Here is a 21,534-nt window from a genome sequence, read left to right on the forward strand (position 1 = left end):
ACAGCAAGGGCCCCAGAATGCTGCCATGTACACTTGAATTTTAATAAGTCCACTTGGATTCAAAAATCATTATATTACAATTTTGTCCAGAGTTATTATATGATCACATTGTTTTCTATTTTTAAAATAAGTTTGTAGCCAGTTTAAAGTAATTCCCCTTAAACCATATTGATGATAACATTTATTTAACAATATATCATGGTCAACATAGTCAAATGCTGTAGTCATGTTAAAAAATATGCCTGTAACTCTTTTTTTTCTGTCAATATATTTTAAAATATGATTCACTAAACAAAATGTTGCACTAGTAGTACATTTTCCTTTTTGGAATGCGTATTGAGCCTCACATAAAACATTAAATTTTGTAAGAAACTGAACCAGTCTACTTTGCATTAATTTCTCATATAATTTGGATAGGATCGGAATTAGTGTGTTTTTTCACCTTTTTTGTGGACTGGTCTTATTATTGAATATTTAAGTTTTTCTGGGAATTTTCCTTGGGAAAAAAAAAGATTTATTAGATATGTGAGGAGTTCGACAAATAAGGTAAACCTACTGCAATATTTTAGCAGCTGGGTAGAGATCTCATCGTAACCTGTTGATTTTGTATCTCCAAATGATTTTATTGCAGCTACTACTTCATCGTGAGTGCATGGCGTCAGATAAATAGAATTATTTACTGATTTAACTTGTTTATAACAAACATTGGTGTGAGTATTTTTATAATTGGGATCTGTCACATTCGCAAATATTTTATTATTAAAGAGGTCAGCAATTTCTTGAGGGTTACTTATTGTAGTTCCTTTGTATATTAATTTATCCATATACGCGGAGAGAAATTTACTGTCACTTTTGTTTTTGATTAGGTCCCAAATAGCCTTGCACTCATTTGATGAATTCCATATATTTCGTAGTTTTCGTAGTTCACTTACTGGGTTATATGTCCTTCATTAAATTGTGAGTGTGATGGTCGTGATTACTGATATAATTAGTAATCAAATACAATGATTTATTAACTATACTGGCACCACAAGCAACAACGTTCACGAGATGACACATGGACCAACCGTCGCTCCCTTCGCACGTATTGGAGACGACGCCGACACAAGCAATGAGCATGAAGAGCTATGTGTATTATAGAATAAACATGATAACTATAAAATTAAAAAAACAATGCTCACTCAGCAAGCCCACTAAACGATTCTATATGATACAATTACAGTAGATTTTATATGAACCAAAAAATACAAATATATTCATATTACATTCATGAGATTATACCATACTAATATGAAGAATTATTATTTGGTGGACAAGGGGCATCTATTTTCCATACTTCTTTATCATCTATATATTATTTAATCATATAGGAGGCTTTTTTGATAAGTCGATTTTTTGTAATCGATTTGAATTTAGCAGGATTTCGACATGTAATATTATTTGGAATTTTATAGAACTGCACACTTAGACATACAAATTAAGTTTTGTATTTACTAAGTCTCATTTTTGGAATAGTTATTTCATTATTATTTCTTGCATTGTTGCAGTATCGTTAGTCCACGATTTTGATAAAGTATGATTAGCATTAAGCCAAGTCTCATCGGTGAAAACCAGATTCGACCAGTCTTTGAATTTTTTTGGCTTTCCTTAGAAAGTCACATCAAGCCTGCGCAATGTCGTGGCGTTCCAATCTTTTCCAAGACTTTACTCTTTTTAGACTTTAGTAGTTGTGCGTGACCGAAGCCGGGGGATCACACAATACTACGATATGCTGTTCTTCCAGTACCTGTTATAAACTACTGGATAAACCTTAATATTTAAAATAATATTATTATAAGTGTTCTCTCTAGTGCCGTACGGATATTAGTGCCAGACTGTCTACCCCAGTTTGTGTGCAGGACTCCGCTAGCTGATATATATATATATATATATATGTGTGTTCAGACCTTTAATAAGGATTTATCTCAGTGTTACGGGGAAGGTGTGTGTCCACTGTTTCTATAGATCTGGGACTCTTAAGTATATAGGGACATTAATAGTATATTGGGATTTACCCCGGTGACTCATTTGCATCGCCCTAGCAATTGAGATATTTGCAAGGAAGGTTTGTGACCACCGTTTCTCTTGTTTCTTATCATGAATTACACCTAGGTCTTTAATGTTTATAATAATAAAAATAAAAAAGCCTTTTATTTCTTACTGAAATGCTATTTAAAAAGTTAATTAGTTTTATTAGTGTCAGTAAGAAAAAGATTAAGTAGTTAGTTAATTTAATTATTATAGCAGTTTTATAAAAAATAATCAATTTTGATGCGTTTTATTCTGCAAGAACCTCTCTGCAGGTAAAGGCCTCCTCGGAATTGTGCCAGTTTTCTCTGGATTGCGCAATTTGGATCCACCATCCATATTTTTGTCCACCTTTGATCTTGCAGGGGTGCTATGTGTCCTGCCCACTTCCATTTTAATGCACTAGCTTGTGCTAAACCATCTATTGCTTTTGTGGTTTTAGTATTTTTGTATGCATTAACTTACTTCACTCCATTCCCCGTTGGCACGTTGTAATTTTATTTATGACATGTTTGTTAAATTTTCTACATAGTTATTTTATTTCATTCTAATTGCGCGTTTGCCTGCCTGTGCAGCATGTAGGAAAGTACAATCGCAAATTTATGTTTAAAATAATAACGTTCTGTTTAGATGGTGGATGTGACGAATGACATCCTGGATCATCCTTGTGACGACCTGGACAGCAAAATGATGACGATGTACCAGGCAACGTTCAAGAAAAGATGTAAGTTGTAGACATGTCGTCTGTTTTCTTCTATCAAATCTCTTATTTATCTTTACAAAACTGTAAACATAAATAAGCATTGTGTTCTTATTTGTTTTTTGTATGGTCCAACTAAAACAAGGTGCGGACGCTTAATTGCCTTAGTGTGTTTAGAATTGCGAAACTAACGATCCAAATAAGGACGTGTCAGAATGAATGTCTTTCTTTCATTGTACGGTACTTAAAAATATTATTTAACAATAATTGTAAACTGAAGCAATTAGCTGAAATCAATTAGCTTTCAACTGTGGAGTAGTAGGATTTACGACGGAGAAATTTTTAATAAAACATTTAAATTTATTTATAGATAATGCCTGAACAGTGGCTGGGACTTTATTATAAATGTGTAGCAAACATGAAAAAACATTTACTCTTAAAGCTATTATGTATCTTATGAAGGCTTTTAGAGCTAGTTACAAGTAATCCCTTATTTCTAGTCACGGTCGAGTAAAATAAGAAGGATTCCGTCTCACCTTACATAACAGTGAGGCACGAAAACAAGCCGGTAAACGTGTAAATACATAGCCCCACGCATACACTTACACTAATATAAGCCGATCGGCCGCCATTATGAGATTTGCCATCGTCTGTGACAGATCGGTTTGCGTCGCAATAAAATATTTTAAAAATGCCGTCGTGCGTTGTGAAAAAGTGTAAAAACAATACTATAAAAGTATTTGTGGATATATGATTATTTAAGGGAGAAAAAATTGTGTATCTGATATACCCCGTAACTGCACACACACTAGCATAAAGGTGCTTCACTTGCTAATATCACGGCGCGGAGTCCTTCTTTTTTTACTAGTCCGTGTTTCTAGTATTATTATAATGAAAATCACTATTAAGAGCAAAATGGTGACGATTTTTGCTAACGTACGAGTACATAAAATTTTCATAAATGTATTGACAATAACAGTCAAATTACTTATTTATTTTAATTTTTATTTGAGAGACTGTTAGTTTTTATTTGTTAGACCAAGCTGATATATAGTATGAACAGCTCTCTTTTGCATAGTAAACAATATAATATCAATGTCAGCAGCATGACCCCACAATAAAATACCGTACGTCGGGATGCTGTGAAAATAACTGAAGTACACTAATCTAGCGGTCGCAACATTGGTGTACTCTCTAATCTTTCTTACCGCGTATGCGTATGCGTAGAGCTGAGTCTATCTGCTAGTTAATATGTAGACCCCACTGAAACTTTTTATCTAACGTGATACCCATGAACACCGTAGTGTCCACAAGTTCCAATCTTTGGTTATTTATAAGTACGTTGGTTTGCACCTGCACTTTGGTGTAATTAATCGTACTTTTTTTTTTACTGTTTTTATTTTACTTTACACTATACACTCTCAAAGATAGTGCATAGTGTACCTCGTCATCAATATCTGCCCGTCGCTTCACTTTAAAAATAAGTGAAGTACCATCAGCAAATATACCAAGCTCATGGAAGCTTTTCATAAATGTAGTACATATTTACACATTTAACTTGTATTTAATACATTTTGTCCGTAATACTAGTCAAATTCAAACTTTGGTTAAAGGCAGGATTTCCGGCTATAATTTATATTATGATATTGGTAATGTCTCGGGGGTTCCACAAGCATCGCTAGTGCTCCTTTTCTACTACAATATTTTTTGTATGGAGCTAGATTCTTCAAAACTACAAACAATAAAAATTAATCTATCGAATAAAAAATACACATGAGACATCTTAATGCGCTAACTTGTGAAAAATAGTAAAAACAAAGTGTGTGTGTAGTTATGTATGCACGCAAGAAGTTATACTTCTTCGGCCTAACAAAGCAAAAATCCTTAAAATTATTTATTCCTCGTGCTATTTTGTGTTTGTAGAAAGAACAATATTGTAGAAATCTTGCAACGATGGCATTGACAATTAATTATTAAATAACGTATACGGCTGTACGGGCTTGAACCCTTTGCCTATCCTAATAATGGATGAAGAAACCCAAAAAAATAACGAATGTCGCAAATGTCAGAAAATTTTAGGAACCAACCTGATCCGCCCGCATCTTAAAATTTCACTCTCATCATATTACATTCATAACGCGCCTAAAGAAGTATAACTTCTATAATTTTTCAGTCGCCAGGTTCAAGGAGGTATTTAGAGAAGGGTCAATGTCATTGTCGCCGTCATACCGTGACACACGTATTTGATATGTTGCCTTGGTTCAAATCAAATCAAATCAAATCAAATAAAATCAAAATCAGTTTATCCACGTAGTTCACGGAAATGACACTTATGAAATTCCTATTGAATCTACCGCTACTTCGTAAAGTGTTGAGTTAATGAGAAGAAGTAGCAAGAAACTCATTGCCACTCTTTTATATCAAGATTTACATTTACATCGATTTACAAATCATTTCGATTAAGTAAAATGTAAAATGATGCAACAAACACACTCAAACGTCAAATAGTCAATGTCTTACACGAGTAAGTCAAAAAAGTAAATGTAAATTAATACAAAAGTTATTGAGTACAGTAGCTGCATCATCCATATACACCATAAATAAATAAAGGTATTCTGTGAGCATTTTATAAGCGATTATAAAAAAATAAATATGTATATATCCACACTTTTAAGAATCTGAAACCGAGTCTCCGACAACAGGATCATCCTGCCACCACAAGCAGCACCCGTTCACGAGCATGACGCATGAGTCAGCCATCGCCTCCCTCAACCATATTTTAGGGAAGGGCACGACCCGTCCCATGTCGCCGCCACAAGCAGTGACATTTAAGCGAGCATGACGAAACCTGTTACGAGAACTCAGCAAACAACAATAAAATAATCCTAATCTACATATCATACAATACTCATCAAATAACATATTCATTATGTTAAATACTTACCATTTGACAATTCTGCTTAAACTTGTAATTAATATTATATTTTTACTAACAGTAATCAAAAGCTCAATCCTTTTGGGTAATTAAATCAAAATCACCTTATTCAGGCAGTTCAAGGAAATGACTTTTCTTTTTATATCCACCTCTTTTGAGGGTTGAGCTTTAATAAGAAGAAGTGGCAAGAAACTCTTTGTGACAATCACTCACTCACAAATCATTTCAGTTAAAATATATGTAAAGTGATGCAGCAATAATACTCCTACAAATACTCAAAAAAAAAAATGTAAATTATTACTTAAAAATAAGAGCTATTGAGTACAGTCACGGCCGACTTCTACTGTATCAACAATAATACTAGGCCATGGTACAGTAGATGCATCAATCCACACATACCGTAAATAAATAAAGGTATTTAGCGACCATTTTATTAGCAATTATTAAAAAATATAATTTTAATTTTTAAACCATTACACACCAGAGGTAGAGTTTCCGGCTACAGGATCATCCTGCCACCGCAAGTAGCGCCCGTTCACGAGCATGACGCATGGGCCAGCCATGGCCTCCCTCGACCATATTTTAGGGAAGGGAACGACTCGTCCCACCTCACCGCCACAAGCAGTGACATTTAAGCGAGCGAGTGAAAACTGTCACAAGAACTCAACCAAATAACAAAAAACAAGAATTTTCATCTAAAATATATTCAACAACACTCACTAAACACCTCTACTCATAATGTGACCATTTTGGTTTTAGTATAAATTATTCATTATTCAAAAATTATTTTTCTTACAACTACCTATATTATGCAATATGCGTGTTTATCCTCAATGTTTGATCAAACCACCTCACATATAATAAAACTTTTTCCATTTTAACAGCATTCCCGACCACCGACTATAAGCAAATTATAGCTGCTTCTCAGTCCACCGCGCCAATCCCAATGGAGAGCAATCGTCTTGGAGTATTACGTTGCTACAAGGATCCCACCCACTTCACTGAGAACCCACCCACAGTGCGCCCGACAATTAATCCACCAAGCGTAGTACATACTGGCGTCGCCCCCAAATCTCTGCAAACCTGGTTCACAGACTTTCCTGGGAAAACTGAGTATATGGACACTTACAGCAAGACTGCTAAAGCGTCTTGGAGGTCTATGCAGAGGTATAAAGAACCTCTGCCGTCTACGAGGCGGAGGGCCGACGATCCTTGTATCTAGACAGAGTTGCCTAACAATTTGTAGTCAATAAATATTGGGGAAGATGAAGCCTGTTTTGTGTTTGTAATGAAAAGGTACATGCACTCACGCAGAGTGAGTGCGTACGGACTACGGAGCGTCTCTAACAATACGACACAGTGTGAATTAAGATTCAAAAGTCAAATAAGTCCAGTTATTTATAGTTATTCAGTTCGATCAAAATACTAGAATAATCCAAATTAAAGATCGCGAGAACACCTACTGTACGTATCCCAGCGCTGTGTATTTATACCTATTTTCTGTTTAGATAATTGAGGCATTCAAAAGTTTTATTAAAGAATACTAACTTTTAATAGTCTCCATGCAGGATGACCCGGCCGCCGGTATAGCGTACAGTTATAATATATGTGTGTGTATACACAGCGCAGGTGCAACAAAGGCACAAATAGCTATAATTGTACTAGATGACGCAATTGCCTTTGTTTCGGGTAGGCGGGTCTTTGGTGGTTTGAAGACAATATTTAATTGGTTGGTTGTGCCCCGGAGCTACAGGCCCGTAAACGTAAACGTATTTCTGACCATTTTTATTTTCACTTATTGGAGCGACAAAAATGTAAGTACCTATTTTTATGACCTGAATTCCTTGTTATAATTATTTAAACGAATTTTGGAGATACAAAGACATTGTTTATGACGTTTTTGTAGATCCTACATTATTATACTCCCCTACATTAAGTATTGGAACTACAAAGTCGACTATGCTATTGGTACTACAAAGCCGGAAACAATAAAAATTTGATATATCTATTCAGTCTATTTTTTTTTAATTATAAAGAGATAAAGACTAATTGTAATTTGTTAATTTCAGGTAACGGATATTATTTTCAGTGTTGATACGTGGGTAACACTGAAAATGTTTAGAACTATATAAATGATATTATTAACATAACCAAACATCAATGTGTGTTATTTGCTGATGATATCACAATCGTTGTAGCGTCTGAAAAAAATAATAACTGTATCAATAATCATGAGATTGAAATTAATAACACTATAAATTAATTAATACAATGGCTTGATATAAATAATTTGAAAATAAATCTTAATAAATCCGTATACATCAATTTCAATAAATGTTATAATCCTAAATACAATATACAACTAAAAATAACAACAATTAAAGAAGAAGCACATACAAAGTTTCTAGGAGTAATAATAGATGAGAACTTCAATTGGAAAGAGCAAGTAGATAATATATGTAAGAGAATAAAAAAGTTCGTATATGCGCTTAAGCAAGTCAAAGGAGTAACAAGCTTAAAAACTGCTATAATGACTTCACGCACATGTAGAATCGGTACTGCGCTACGGGCTTATATTATGGGGACACAGCACAGATATCAAGAGAGCATTTATTGCTCAAAAAAAGTGTATTAGGGCAATGTACGGGATGCATCCTGAGCAATCGTGTCAACCCATATTTAAAAAACTAGGATTGTTACCTTTGCCGTCGCTTTACATCTTCGAGATATGTATGTTTGTAAAAAAAAATATTATAATATATATATAATAATATATATAATAAGAATTGTTTAAATCAGCTAATGATCTAAATCCGCGGAACCGACGTGATCCACAAAGACTCGTTCTTCATGATGTTCCAAAAATTACCTAATATAATAAAAGTTGTGTATGTAATTGTGTTCGTATTTATAATAAGTTACCGAGTAGCATAAAAAAATTAAATTCTAGATTATTCAAGAATAAGCTATATAGTTGGCTAAGTGATTATAATTTTTATAGTATTAAGGAATTTATGGAAACGAAATTCTGATTATATTCATTGTGTTTAATATTTGCATGCATATAGGAATAGTGCTGGCAAAACATGTAAGCTCTTATTATTTATTTAAATTTAAACACCATTGTATACTATGTTTTTTGCAAATAAATATATTATTATTATTATTCTTATTAACTGGCCAGTTAGAAACATTGCTAATGAAAACTTTATTTGAATTTCAATTTTAGAACACTTTGGTAACCTAATGTAGTACATTGAAGTCATTTGTCATTTGTTTTTGTGAATTTGCGGTAAATCTAAAACTCTTGTTACACGTGAAAATGAACCTAACGCGAGAAAATTTTTGGTCAATGATTTATTATGACTTTCGTTGTGGGCTTACTCAATAACAAAGCTATGATATGCTGCGATTAATATTCCTTAATGAAGCCCCATCTCGTGCCACTATTTACAATAGGTTTAACGAATTTAAGCGTGGACGTAGCAATCTCAATAATGATCCGCGTCAGGGACGTCCTTTAACAGCGACTACTGAAGATTACATCAGTGCTGTGCGACGCATGATGTTGGAAGATAAGAGAGTGACCTATCAGCCGATGCGGGTAAGCCTAGGCATTGGTATGAGTCAAGTTCAAAAAATATTACACGCATCACATTTAGGCGTCAGGAAGCTTTATACCAGATGGATTCCCCATTCTTTAACCGACGTCCAGAAACACCTTCGCATGGACTGGTGTCGCCAATTGTTAGATAAGTTCAACTGCGGTGACTCAAATGCTGTATTTGACATCGTCACAGGTGATGAAAGCTATATTGCTACGAACCCGAAACCAAGAGACAATCAGCTCAGTGGGTGTTTCCTTTCGAGGATCGGCCAACTAAGGTAAAGCAAGGAAGAAGTCAAGGAAAAAAGATGATTGATTCATTCTTTGGACGGAAAGGTCATTTCGCGACAGTTGTGCTAGAAGATGGAAGGACAGTTACTTCAGACTGGTATGTCAATCGCTAATTGCCTGTTGTCTTGGAAAAATTTCGACAGCAGGATTCTCCTTCACCACGACAACGCTTCAGCGCACTCCGCAAAACGGAGTGTTGAATGTTAGACTATGGCAGGTGTCAAGATAATGAGTCATGCGCCATACAGTCCTGACCTGGCGCCCTGCGACTTTTATTTATTCCCAAGAACTAAAGATAAAATTTCAATCGAAGAGACCCCTAAGGAAAAATGGGCCCACTGCTTTTCTCAGTGGTTCCATCGAATGCGACGATGTGTAGAGAGGAATGGAGATTACTTCGAAAAAGAATAAAAGTATTGGCAAATTTCTACATTAAGCCGTTTTCAGTGTTACCTAGCTATCACAGATCTAGTGACAGTGATCCAAGGACGGAGGATTGCCTTGTCCTTGAGCTAGAAAGTTTGAAAATAAATAGAGGCGAAAGTTATTTAGATTTTTGTAACCGAATACAACAAATAAGGAGTATTTTAATAGCCAAAATTAATGAAACTGACGATGTTGCAGCTGTTAGGTTATCTAAACAAAATATATACACGGATCTTTCTATGAAAATTTTTTTGTTTAATTTGCCGAAATATTTAGTAAGGTTAGTGCGATTGAAAAATGTCTCAACATTAGAAGACGCATTAAAAGCTGTTCTAGAGGAACAATATTTTCAAGAAGTTTATGATCAAAAACAAACAAGGTCCACTCAAATTAATCAAACCTTCAACGGCGAAATATTCACCAATATAATTTTAATCAACAAGCATCGACAAGTACATACAATAACTATTAATAATTTCACCTTCACAAGGCACTATAGGCTCAGACAAACCTGTGGCATATGCTAGCCGAACTTTGAGTGATACAGAGTCTAGGTATAGCACCATAGAGAAGGAACTTTTAGCAGTCATCTGGGCAGTAAAGCATTTCAGACCGTATTTGTGGGGTAAAAAGTTCCACATTTATACAGACCATAGGCCCTTAGCCTGGCTTTATTTACTTAACGAACCAAATAGTAAACTCACTAGATGGCGCCTTAGACTTGAGGAATATGATTTTGAAATTAATTATAAAAAAGGGTCACAGAAATCAAATGCAGATGCTTTATCTCGTGTAAAAATAAACAGCTTAAGAGCGGATAGTAATAATATCGTAGTTAGTTTAAATGGTAGACAAATTAGAGAAATAAAGGTTAATATGTTAGATAATGACAGCGAATCAATGCAAGTTAATATAGATGATAAAGAAACTACTAGAACTTTAGAAGATAAAAATGAAAGTGAAGTAACAATTTGCTTATAAGAATCGGACTCCGATAGGATGAGTATAGATAGAAAAGGGATTCCTGTCATAGACATATCGGAATCAGATGACAGAGCTACTGCTCACTCAATAACGAATAGGGAACATGAAGGCATACCAATTTTAAATGAAGCCATTGATACCAAACCTAGACAAATACTTATCTACATTTGGTATAAAAATGACATCAGTGTAAAAGACATTTCTAATAATAGCCAAAAAATAATAGAGGTTCACATGCCTGCTATTAATAATGAACATTTAGTTAAACAGTTTTTAAAAGAGTATATAGACTATAAACAAAAGTATTTCATTTATTTCGAAGAGGAAATATTTAGGAAAATCTTTAATAAATTAGTAACAGCTTTATATAAAAAAGGCTCTCAAAATTTAATAGAATGTACAGAGAGAGTAGTTAATGTAACAAATGAAGAAGAGCAAAGAGAGATTGTTATTAAATATCACGAGGGCAAAACTGTTCATCGGGGTATACGAGAAACATTCACAAAGCTTAGAAGACACTATTGGTGGTCTAACATGAAAGTTATGATTTCTGCCATAATAAATGCATGCGAGCAGTGTAGGAAAATGAAATATGATAGAAAACCCATTAAGCCCCCAATACAACTCACTCAAACACAGTGTATGCCATTTGAAGAAGTTTTTATGGATCTTTTGTATATAGAAAATAATTATTATTTAACTATAGCGGACGCGTTTAGTAAGATAGCGCAAGCATTTAATGTACCCAATAGAAGTACGCCGGAAATTGTTAAAGCATTAATTAAGTACTTTAGTATCTATGGAGTCCCAAAAAAGATAAATAGCGACCCCTGCACTGAATTCAATAATAATCTAATTAAAGAATTACTGAAGTTGTACAAAATTGAAATGCATGTAGGGACACCAAACAACCTTGATATTATATTGTTTACTATGCAAAAGAGAGCTGTTCATACTATATATCAGCTTGGTCTAACAAATAAAAACTAACAGTCTCTCAAATAAAAATTAAAATAAATAAGTAATTTGACTGTTATTGTCAATACATTTATGAAAATTTTATGTACTCGTACGTTAGCAAAAATCTTCACCATTTTGCTCTTAATAGTGATTTTCATTATAATAATACTAGAAACACGGACTAGTAAAAAAAGAAGGACTCCGCGCCGTGATATTAGCAAGTGAAGCACCTTTATGCTAGTGTGTGTGCGGTTAAGGGGTATATCAGATACACAATTTTTTCTCCCTTAAATAATCATATATCCACAAATACTTTTATAGTATTGTTTTTACACTTTTTCACAACGCACGACGGCATTTTTAAAATATTTTATTGCGACGCAAACCGATCTGTCACAGACGATGGCAAATCTCATAATGGCGGCCGATCGGCTTATATTAGTGTAAGTGTATGCGTGGGGCTATGTATTTACACGTTTACCGGCTTGTTTTCGTGCCTCACTGTTATGTAAGGTGAGACGGAATCCTTCTTATTTTACTCGACCGTGACTAGAAATAAGGGATTACTTGTAACTAGCTCTAAAAGCCTTCATAAGATACATAATAGCTTTAAGAGTAAATGTTTTTTCATGTTTGCTACACATTTATAATAAAGTCCCAGCCACTGTTCAGGCATTATCTATAAATAAATTTAAATGTTTTATTAAAAATTTCTCCGTCGTAAATCCTACTACTCCACAGTTGAAAGCTAATTGATCGGACAGCATTGGCCTAGATTATGATTACTTTATAGTAATAGGAATAACAGTATAATAGTGTATATGTCATTAAAGAGCGCAAAAAAGAATGCTGGGAGAGTTTCAAGCGCCGCTTTTTCTCTCTCTCTGAGCGCCATTTGTTTCCGAAGCGGTAGTAGTATCTAATATATAAGAAATGCCATCAAAAATAATTCTAGAGGAATCAGTTTTGAGAAAATGAATGCCTTTTTCTGCCTTTTCATCTAACCTATTCAAGTCTTCCTGCATAATTATATCTTATTATAACATATTGAAATCAATGAAAAAGTGTGAAAAGCAATGGGCTGAGTATAGAGCCTTGAAGTACGCCTGACGTTACGTTGACTATAGGGGAGGTGAAATCATTAATAACTACTAAGGGGAGATGAAATCATTAATAAGTACTAATTGAACTCGGGCACTTAGGTAAGCAGCAAACCTGTGCAAGAGGTTACCTTTAATACCGTTGCATGACATTTTTTTAATAACAGTAGGTGGTTCAGCTTGTCAAATGCGTTTAGGAAATCTGTGTAAACTGTTTCAATTTGTTTTATATTATCAAGGCCTTTAAATAAATAATCAGTAAAAACAAGATGATTTTACAAAGTAGATCTGCCAGCTACGAAACCGTGTTGCTGTTCTATGATTGTGTGTTTTAGCTTTGTGCATTGCATATAAAACAGCACCAGGAAATACTTGGAGATATGATATATATAGATGCTGTTTTATCTATTAATTTCGACTAGTGCGAACTGAATATAGGACCTGTTGCTCAGTGACACGGACGGTGTGGTAGTAGGCTATAGAGCAGGGCTCTAGCTCGTTCATTTTTATAACGTACGTAGTGGATATGTGTCGATGTTTGGCGAAATTATTGGTTTTTTGAATATTTTCCAATCGACGATATTTTCCAATATAATAAGTTTACAATTATTGTTAAATAATATTTTTAAGTACCGTACAATGAAAGAAAGACATTCATTCTGACACGTCCTTATTTGGATCGTTAGTTTCGCAATTCTAAACACACTAAGGCAATTAAGCGTCCGCACCTTGTTTTAGTTGGACCATACAAAAAACAAATAAGAACACAATGCTTATTTATGTTTACAGTTTTGTAAAGATAAATAAGAGATTTGATAGAAGAAAACAGACGACATGTCTACAACTTACATCTTTTCTTGAACGTTGCCTGGTACATCGTCATCATTTTGCTGTCCAGGTCGTCACAAGGATGATCCAGGATGTCATTCGTCACATCCACCATCTAAACAGAACGTTATTATTTTAAACATAAATTTGCGATTGTACTTTCCTACATGCTGCACAGGCACGCAAACGCGCAATTAGAATGAAATAAAATAACTATGTAGAAAATTTAACAAACATGTCATAAATAAAATTACAACGTGCCAACGGGGAATGGAGCGGAGTATTATATGAATATGTAAGCGAAAAGATTATAGAGAATAAAAGTAAAGTGGTAGAGAAAAAAGGCAGTGAAAAGCCTCCAGAGATACAGGAAGGAAACGAAGTTTTCTTGAAAACAACTAGGAATCGAAAAGTCAAGGAAATGCCACGGTACGAAAAAGCCAAAGTTATAGGGAAAATTGATAGGAATATTGTACCGGTAAAATTAGGGAAAAGGAATACAAAAGTAGCAATAAAAAACGTAAAACGCCCTCCACAGGTGGTGGCAAGCAGTCTTGACGCTCCTGGTCCTAGTGGAATCAGCAAGCAGCGTAAACCTGCAAGATATGAATCAGAATCCGGGATAGCGCCGTTACGGATAAGTACAGCAGTGATTCAGAATAGCCAGTGGACTATTTTTAAGACGTTAGATTTAGAAACTTTAGCTAAATACTTAGAAACTAATATAAACCAGTATTTTAGATTAAAAGATATGATTTACTCGCAAAATGAGTATCATAATGAACTTGTAGGATTAGCTTCACAGATTGAATCTTTTATGCAACTTACAAAAGATAGATTTAAACAAATTATGCCCAGTATAAGGCTAAAAAGAGGCTTAATAAACCCGTTAGGTTCTATTATTAAATTAATTTCAGGCAATTTAGACAATGATGATGCTATTAGATATAAATCCGAGATTACTCATCTCAAGGACAGAGAACATTCGTTAGAAAGAAAACTGTCACTTATGCAAAAGGCTTTCGATAAGCTTGTTAATGTTTCAGATGATTTAAAACATAACTTACTTCGACTGAATATTAAAACTTCGCAGCTACGAACATTGCAGTATAATCAGTCAACAATACATAATATAGTCAGTCAAATGAATACTCTTTATCAAATCTCAAATAACTTTCGAACTATCTATAATGTAATACAAGAGATAGAAACAGCAATAGCCTTTAGTAAAATACATATACTTCACCAATCTATAATCAATTCTACAGAATTATTTAATATATTATTAGAAATAGAAAAATATCATAGATTAGTGTATACTGTAGGTAAAGACAACCTAATGAAATTAGAAAGTACTATAGTTCTTAAATCGTATTCTGATAATAATAAGTTAGTTTTTGTGTTGGAATTTCCCCTGTTAGACACGATCACATATAATTATTACAAAATTATCCCGATACCTATATATAATCCTATTTCTTTAAAAACATCTGTTATAATTCCCGAGTATCCTTACCTCATAGTGAATGGATTGAAATACAACTGTGTCAACTCCATGACAGCAAATAGAGAATGATCGAGTACTTTGTAAGGAAGATAACATCGTGCAATACGCTGACACTACGTGCATAGAACAAATAATGCTTCTTAAAAACTATTCTTCATGTCATAAGAATGTTGTACAAATAGAGGACCTTAGAAGTCACCTAGTAGCAAATAGAATATGGTTACTTTTCACAAAGAAAAACGTAATTCTTACTGAGACCTGCAAAGAGGAAGCCAGGAAATACAACCTAAAAGGAACATTTTTGGTAATTCCCAATGGAAGCTGTGAAACACAAATCGGCGACAAGATTATCAGTAAAGTAGCTGAAACAAGGACACCCGAGGTGAAATTGCTGCTAAATCCTGTAACGATGCCAGAGCTGCAACAAGAAATCAGAATAGAAGACAGCCAGGTCGACCTTCGCGGTGTAGACCTTAACGATATCAAAGATATTCTCAATAGTGCAAAATACAATAGTGAAAGTGGTGATAAAAATAAAATTTCAGTGACCCAGGATATAAGTGTATGGACAATAAGTATCATAGTAATAATGTTTGTGTTTTTAATAGCCTTTGTAATTGTTAAATTAAAGTTGTTTAAGAAAATCCTTCAGATACGTCGAAATCATCTGGAACCAAAAGATTCGTCTCCAGCTGATTTCTCTCTTAAGGGGGGAGGAGTTAAGGGTGCTAACCCTATAGATTTATGCTTTGTCAGCCAAAGTAGAGCATAGCAACAAGTCGTAGGTACATTTACTTTACACGTGTAGAACCTTCTGGAAACAATATTGCTGATGTACCAAATTACTTTCCCACAGAAATTATTGCTGATGTACCAAATTACTTTCCCACAGAAATATGACTCTTTGTTAGAATAAACTATATAATGTAAGTTTCCGTAAAATTAAGTATTCTGTGTTTAGTCTTAGCTCCGTAAACATTGTAAATCGGGTTTATTGAATAAAGTTATTTTTTTTATAAAGTAACCATTCAGTTATTCCTTGACTCGCGTGAGCTGAAGCTAGGAAGGCGAGGAAAATTGCCGCCAAAGCCAACCCTCCCAAACCCCAAGAGGTTAAAGGAGGTGGCGCGGTGGGAGACAAAGGCAAGCCTCAAGGACAGCCTCACATCCCACCAAGAGAATCAGACAAACAGGCACAGAAAAGGCCGCGCGGGAAACGCGCGGGCAGACTAGTCCAGGAGAGGGCAGAAGCTCGAGTTGCTTCCGGGCAGGGATTACACCCTCCCAAGGGAAACAAACGAGCTCGCCCTGATGACATTTTGTCATCACGTGATGACGCAAAGCGCACGCGTACGAACTCGCGGGTCACTCCCAAAAAGGGCCTCATAAATTATGCAGACATATGCAAGTCTAACGACCTGCTAGTCACTATAATGAATGAGCCCTTTAAGGACATCAAAGCTGAGCAAGCTGAGGTAATCCAGATGGCTATAGAGGAAGCGATAGATGCAGACATATGCGCCGCCACCTCCTCTACAGACCCGCTACGGCTGCCCAGCTTCAGAGGCAGAGCCAACCACGGTGAGGGTACCCTCAAGCTTTGGTGCGAGGATACGTACACCGTGGAACGGCTTAGACAACGGTCGCAAAAATTAGCTCGCCACTGCCACACACCATACTGGTTGTTCGGCGCCAAGCCGATATTCCCAGGAAGGTGAAGGCGGTGGTGATTATTCCAGGGTTCACCAACGGCGAAAATCTGAGCCTACTTCAAACCAGATTCGCCGGTCAGAATCCCTGGTACAACGTCCGCACCTGGAGTCTGTACCATATTCCAGAACCAGACGAAAATGGCAAAGTACGCATCGTTCTTGGTATTCCGGAAGAAGACGTAGTGGAGCTCACAAAACGAGATCGACGAGTCTCGTACAAATGTGGCTCCATATATGTACATTTCCCCGACGAGGAAGGTAAGGGCAGAGAGCCTCCGAAACCTAAATCGGACTCGGCACCGCAGCCGAATCTGCCTACCTCGTCTGCTCCTGAGGCATCGCCCGGCATCCGTATGGATGACGAGCCGGAGGGTGGACAAGACCTCACCTCAGGCACAGCCGCTGCGGCCACCTGTCAGGGGACAGTGTCTCTGTGAGCACCACTCCTAAAGAGGGTGGAGCTCCCACAGAGACCAAGCCGCACTCCAAGGACTGGTGGCAGCAAGGGGTCGGGGAAGAACATCAATTAAAGGAGCTGGAGGAAAGTCTGCTGCATAGTGATGGCAGCCCAGACCCATCCACCTCCACTCCTTAAAATACTGCAAACCAACCTCCAGCACAGTTTTACCGCAACGGCTAACCTGCGAAGGGTGCTGGAGGAAAACACCGGGACCATAGCCCTAATCCAAGAGCCGTGGATTAGACATGGCAAAATATGTGGTCTGAATAACATCGGAGGCAAAATTCTAGTGGATACTGCCACCGAAGGTAAACCACGTTCATGTATCTACACACCGAAGCATGTAACGACTACCATTATAAACGAGCTATGTTCCAGAGATCTAACAGCTGTCAAGCTCCAAGCAGATGACCGCCTAGGCCCGCTAAGTGTGGTCCTAGCATCGGTCTACATGCCAGGCGACGAAGAAGTACCATCGTCGAAGCTCTCTGCGCTGGTGACATACTGCGAGACAGAGGGTCTCGAGCTCATCATCTCCGCAGACTCCAACGCGCATCACACCATCTGGGGCAGCCAGAACACCAACAAAAGATGTGAGGATCTACTTACTTTTCTCTTTTCAACCAACCTTAATATACTAAACAGGGGCTCCGAGCCGACCTTTGTCACAACGCGAGCCCAAACCGTTATTGACCTAACGCTAGCAACTGATCATGTATCCACACACATCACCAACTGGCACGCGTCGGATGAACTTTCATGCTCGGACCATAGGTGGATTAGGTACAACCTACACATAAACATAAAACCTACCCTACCAAGGCGTAATCCGCGCAAAACGGACCGTGCCAAGTACAGCAAATTGGTGAGGAATGAGCTTCAGTACATCACCCTACCGTATGAATACAACGGTACGGCGGGTATTAACACACATACAACTGATTTATCTCATGCATTAATCAACAGCTATGAACAGACGTGCCCTCTTACTTCGACAAAGTCCATTTTAAGCAACAGATCTGCGTGGTGGGGTTCAGAGCTGGAAAGGCTGCGAGGCAAAGTAAGGAAGCTGTTCAACAGAGCCAAGAACACCCGGGCACCAGACGACTGGGACGCGTACAAGCATGCCCAGTACCGGTTCAAGAAGCGTATCCGCGATAGGAAGAGGGAAGGATGGAAACGCTTCTGCACCAGTATAGAATCCACTAAACAAGCGGCTAAAGTTAAAAACATACTCTCACGCGACCCAGAGCGAGACTTAGGTTGCCTGAAAAAATGTGACGGAACGCACACCAAATCCGACACCGAGACCTGCGAATTGTTCCTGAAAACTCACTTCCCTAGCTGCCGCATCACCAACAACTAGTCGTGGAATGAGGCGTCGCAGAGTAGCACACCGGACCGGACGGATTGGACTACAGCTAATAGGGTGGTAGACACAGATAAGGTAATGTGGGCAATCAATAGCTTTCTTCCATTTAAAACAGGTGGCCTTGACGGTATTTTTCCGGGGCTGCCACACCGGGGTGCTGGCCCTGCATCTCACAGCTATATAAAGGGCCTGCCTAGCACACCGATACGTGCCACTCAAATGGAGGGAGGTGAAAATAGTATTTATCCCTAAGCCCGGCAAGAGTGACTACACGAATCCCAAATCGTTCAGACCAATAAGTCTCACATCCTTTCTGATGAAGACTTTAGAAAGACTAGGGGGATATTAGGGAAAATGCTCTTCTACACAAACCACTACATATCAACCAACATGCCTATAGTCAAGGCAAATCAACTGAATCTGCCCTTTACTGCGTAACATCACTTGTAGGTAAAGGTCTATCACGTAAACAATCAACTTTAGATGCATTTATTGATATTGAAGGTGCCTTTGACAAAAATCCTTTTACAGGCATAGGCCGAGCGCTAGCTGAACACAATGTCGATCCTACAATTGCCGGGTGGATAGACAACATGTTGAGGCACAGAGCGATACGTTTTACTGTGAACACCAGCACAAGATGTGTGGTGGCAACTGGATGCCCACAAAGAGGGGTACTCTCACCACTCCTTTGGAACCTTGTGGTGGACGAGCTCATCGCGGAGCTAAACAGAAAGAAACTACACAGTACTACACAGTAGGCTATGCGGACGATCTCGCCATTCTAACAACAGGTCCATTCGAGAATGTCCTATGTAATCTCATGAGATCTGCTTTTAGCATAATCGAAGAATGGTGCACACAACATCGGCTAACCGCTAATCCATCAAAGACTGAGCTAATACTTTTCACTAACAAACGCAATTTTGGCAATCTTACATTACCAAAGTTGTTCAATACCGAGATAAGCCTTACCAAAGAAGTTAAATAACTGGGGGTCATACTGGACAGTAAGCTGCTTTGGAATAAACACATAGACCACAAGCTGGAAAAAGCATGTATAATATTTTGGCAGTGTAGAAGACTCGTAGGGAGAACCTGGGGTCTTGCTCCAAAGATATGGAAAAGGGCTAAATACAGCAGTTATTAGACCAATTATCACCTACGGAGCAATAGCTTGGTGGCCCAGGACAGAGCTAACAACCATAAAAACCAAGCTGCAGCGATTCCAACGGCTGGCCTGCACAGCCATAACTGGTTGCATGCGCACTACGCCAACGTCTGCCCTAGAAACCATTCTAGGGCTCACACCGCTTGACATACATATCCAACATGAGGCGACAATGTCGGTTCTTCGCCTGAAGCTGTTGGGTGTATGCAAGAATGATGACTGCCTCACAGGAAACCTCTGGAACAGAGTAAGGAAGGATTTCCCACTCTGAGAGGCACCCTGTGATAGAATACACAAAACACACATCTTTCAAAAGAATTACCGCATTCAACTGTTCGAAGTGGGAGCAGACCAGTCAGGTGTAAATGAACTCAGAATTTACACAGATGGTTCCAAAATGGCAGCCGGAACTGGAGCTGGCATCTTCTCACAGGAACTGAATATACACACCTCTATACCCTTAGGCACACACAGCTCCATATTCCAATGCATATGTATAGCCATCAAGGAAGCTGCAGACGCGATACTAAGAAGGAAAATACATGGATATTATATCCGTATTCTATCCGATAGTATGGCAGTACTGACTGCGCTGGGGAGCAACACCTATAACTCAGCGCTGATATACGAGTGTCACCGATCCTTAGAACGAGCTGCCTCTAACAACTGGGTGACTCTGAAATGGATGAAAGGACACAGCGGTTCGTTGGGGAACGATGCAGCGGATGAACTTGCAAGGCGGGGGTCGGAATCGCAAATGGCTGGCCCAGGGCCAGTCCTGCCGCTACCCTTCAGCCAAATGCGGTCATGGATACGCTCTCTCACCAACAACCTACACAGAACCCGATGGACAAATGTCTCAGGCTGCAGACAGTCGAAAGAGGCGATTCCTGCACTATCGCCCAAACTGACACGTCGACTTATTAGCCTAAACAAACACGACATCCGAATTATGGTCGGCACCCTAACGGGTCACACATCACTGAACAAACACCTATTTACAATCGGCGTTACGGACAGTCCTAAGTGCAGGGGCTGTCTAACCGAAGATGAAACGGTCACTCATGTAATCCTGGAATGTGTTGGGGTGGCCAACCAACGCGGTCGCTCCAGGAAGTCTGCGAACACCCCAGGAGTGTTCTGAACTTCTGGAAGGAGCTGGGCTGGTTGGAATGACTGGCCAACACTGCACGCAAAATGGACCCAACTAAGCGGTATAATTGCGGAAACAGGAGCCCTTTACCAATACCCAATACCAATGGACTTAAATTTTCCGAACATTTACAATTGTAATTTAATTTTTTTTACACCATCAGAAAGTAGATATTTCAACAAACAAAAAGCCCCCAAACTTTTTGAAAACAGCTGATATTTTGATGTAAGAATTTTCGATTGAAAATTAGGATGCTTTTTT

At 37.6% G+C, this 21,534-nt stretch overlaps 1 protein-coding gene across 2 annotated transcripts in view; it reads left to right on the forward strand.

The window, feature by feature from the left end:
* The window catches only part of LOC126970883 (uncharacterized), a 34,897-nt gene extending 27,920 nt beyond the window's left edge, over positions 1 to 6,977 (forward strand). For both annotated transcript variants that reach the window (XM_050817033.1, XM_050817034.1), the window contains exons 4-5: positions 2,698 to 2,791; positions 6,587 to 6,977. In XM_050817033.1, coding sequence (XP_050672990.1) covers positions 2,698 to 2,791; positions 6,587 to 6,924 — 432 coding nt within the window. In that variant the 3' untranslated portion in view covers positions 6,925 to 6,977. The remainder of the gene's footprint in view (positions 1 to 2,697; positions 2,792 to 6,586) is intronic.
* Positions 6,978 to 21,534: the final 14,557 nt, after the last annotated feature.

The sequence above is a fragment of the Leptidea sinapis genome, chromosome 22, assembly GCF_905404315.1.
Source record: "Leptidea sinapis chromosome 22, ilLepSina1.1, whole genome shotgun sequence".
Classification (NCBI taxonomy): domain Eukaryota; kingdom Metazoa; phylum Arthropoda; class Insecta; order Lepidoptera; family Pieridae; genus Leptidea; species Leptidea sinapis.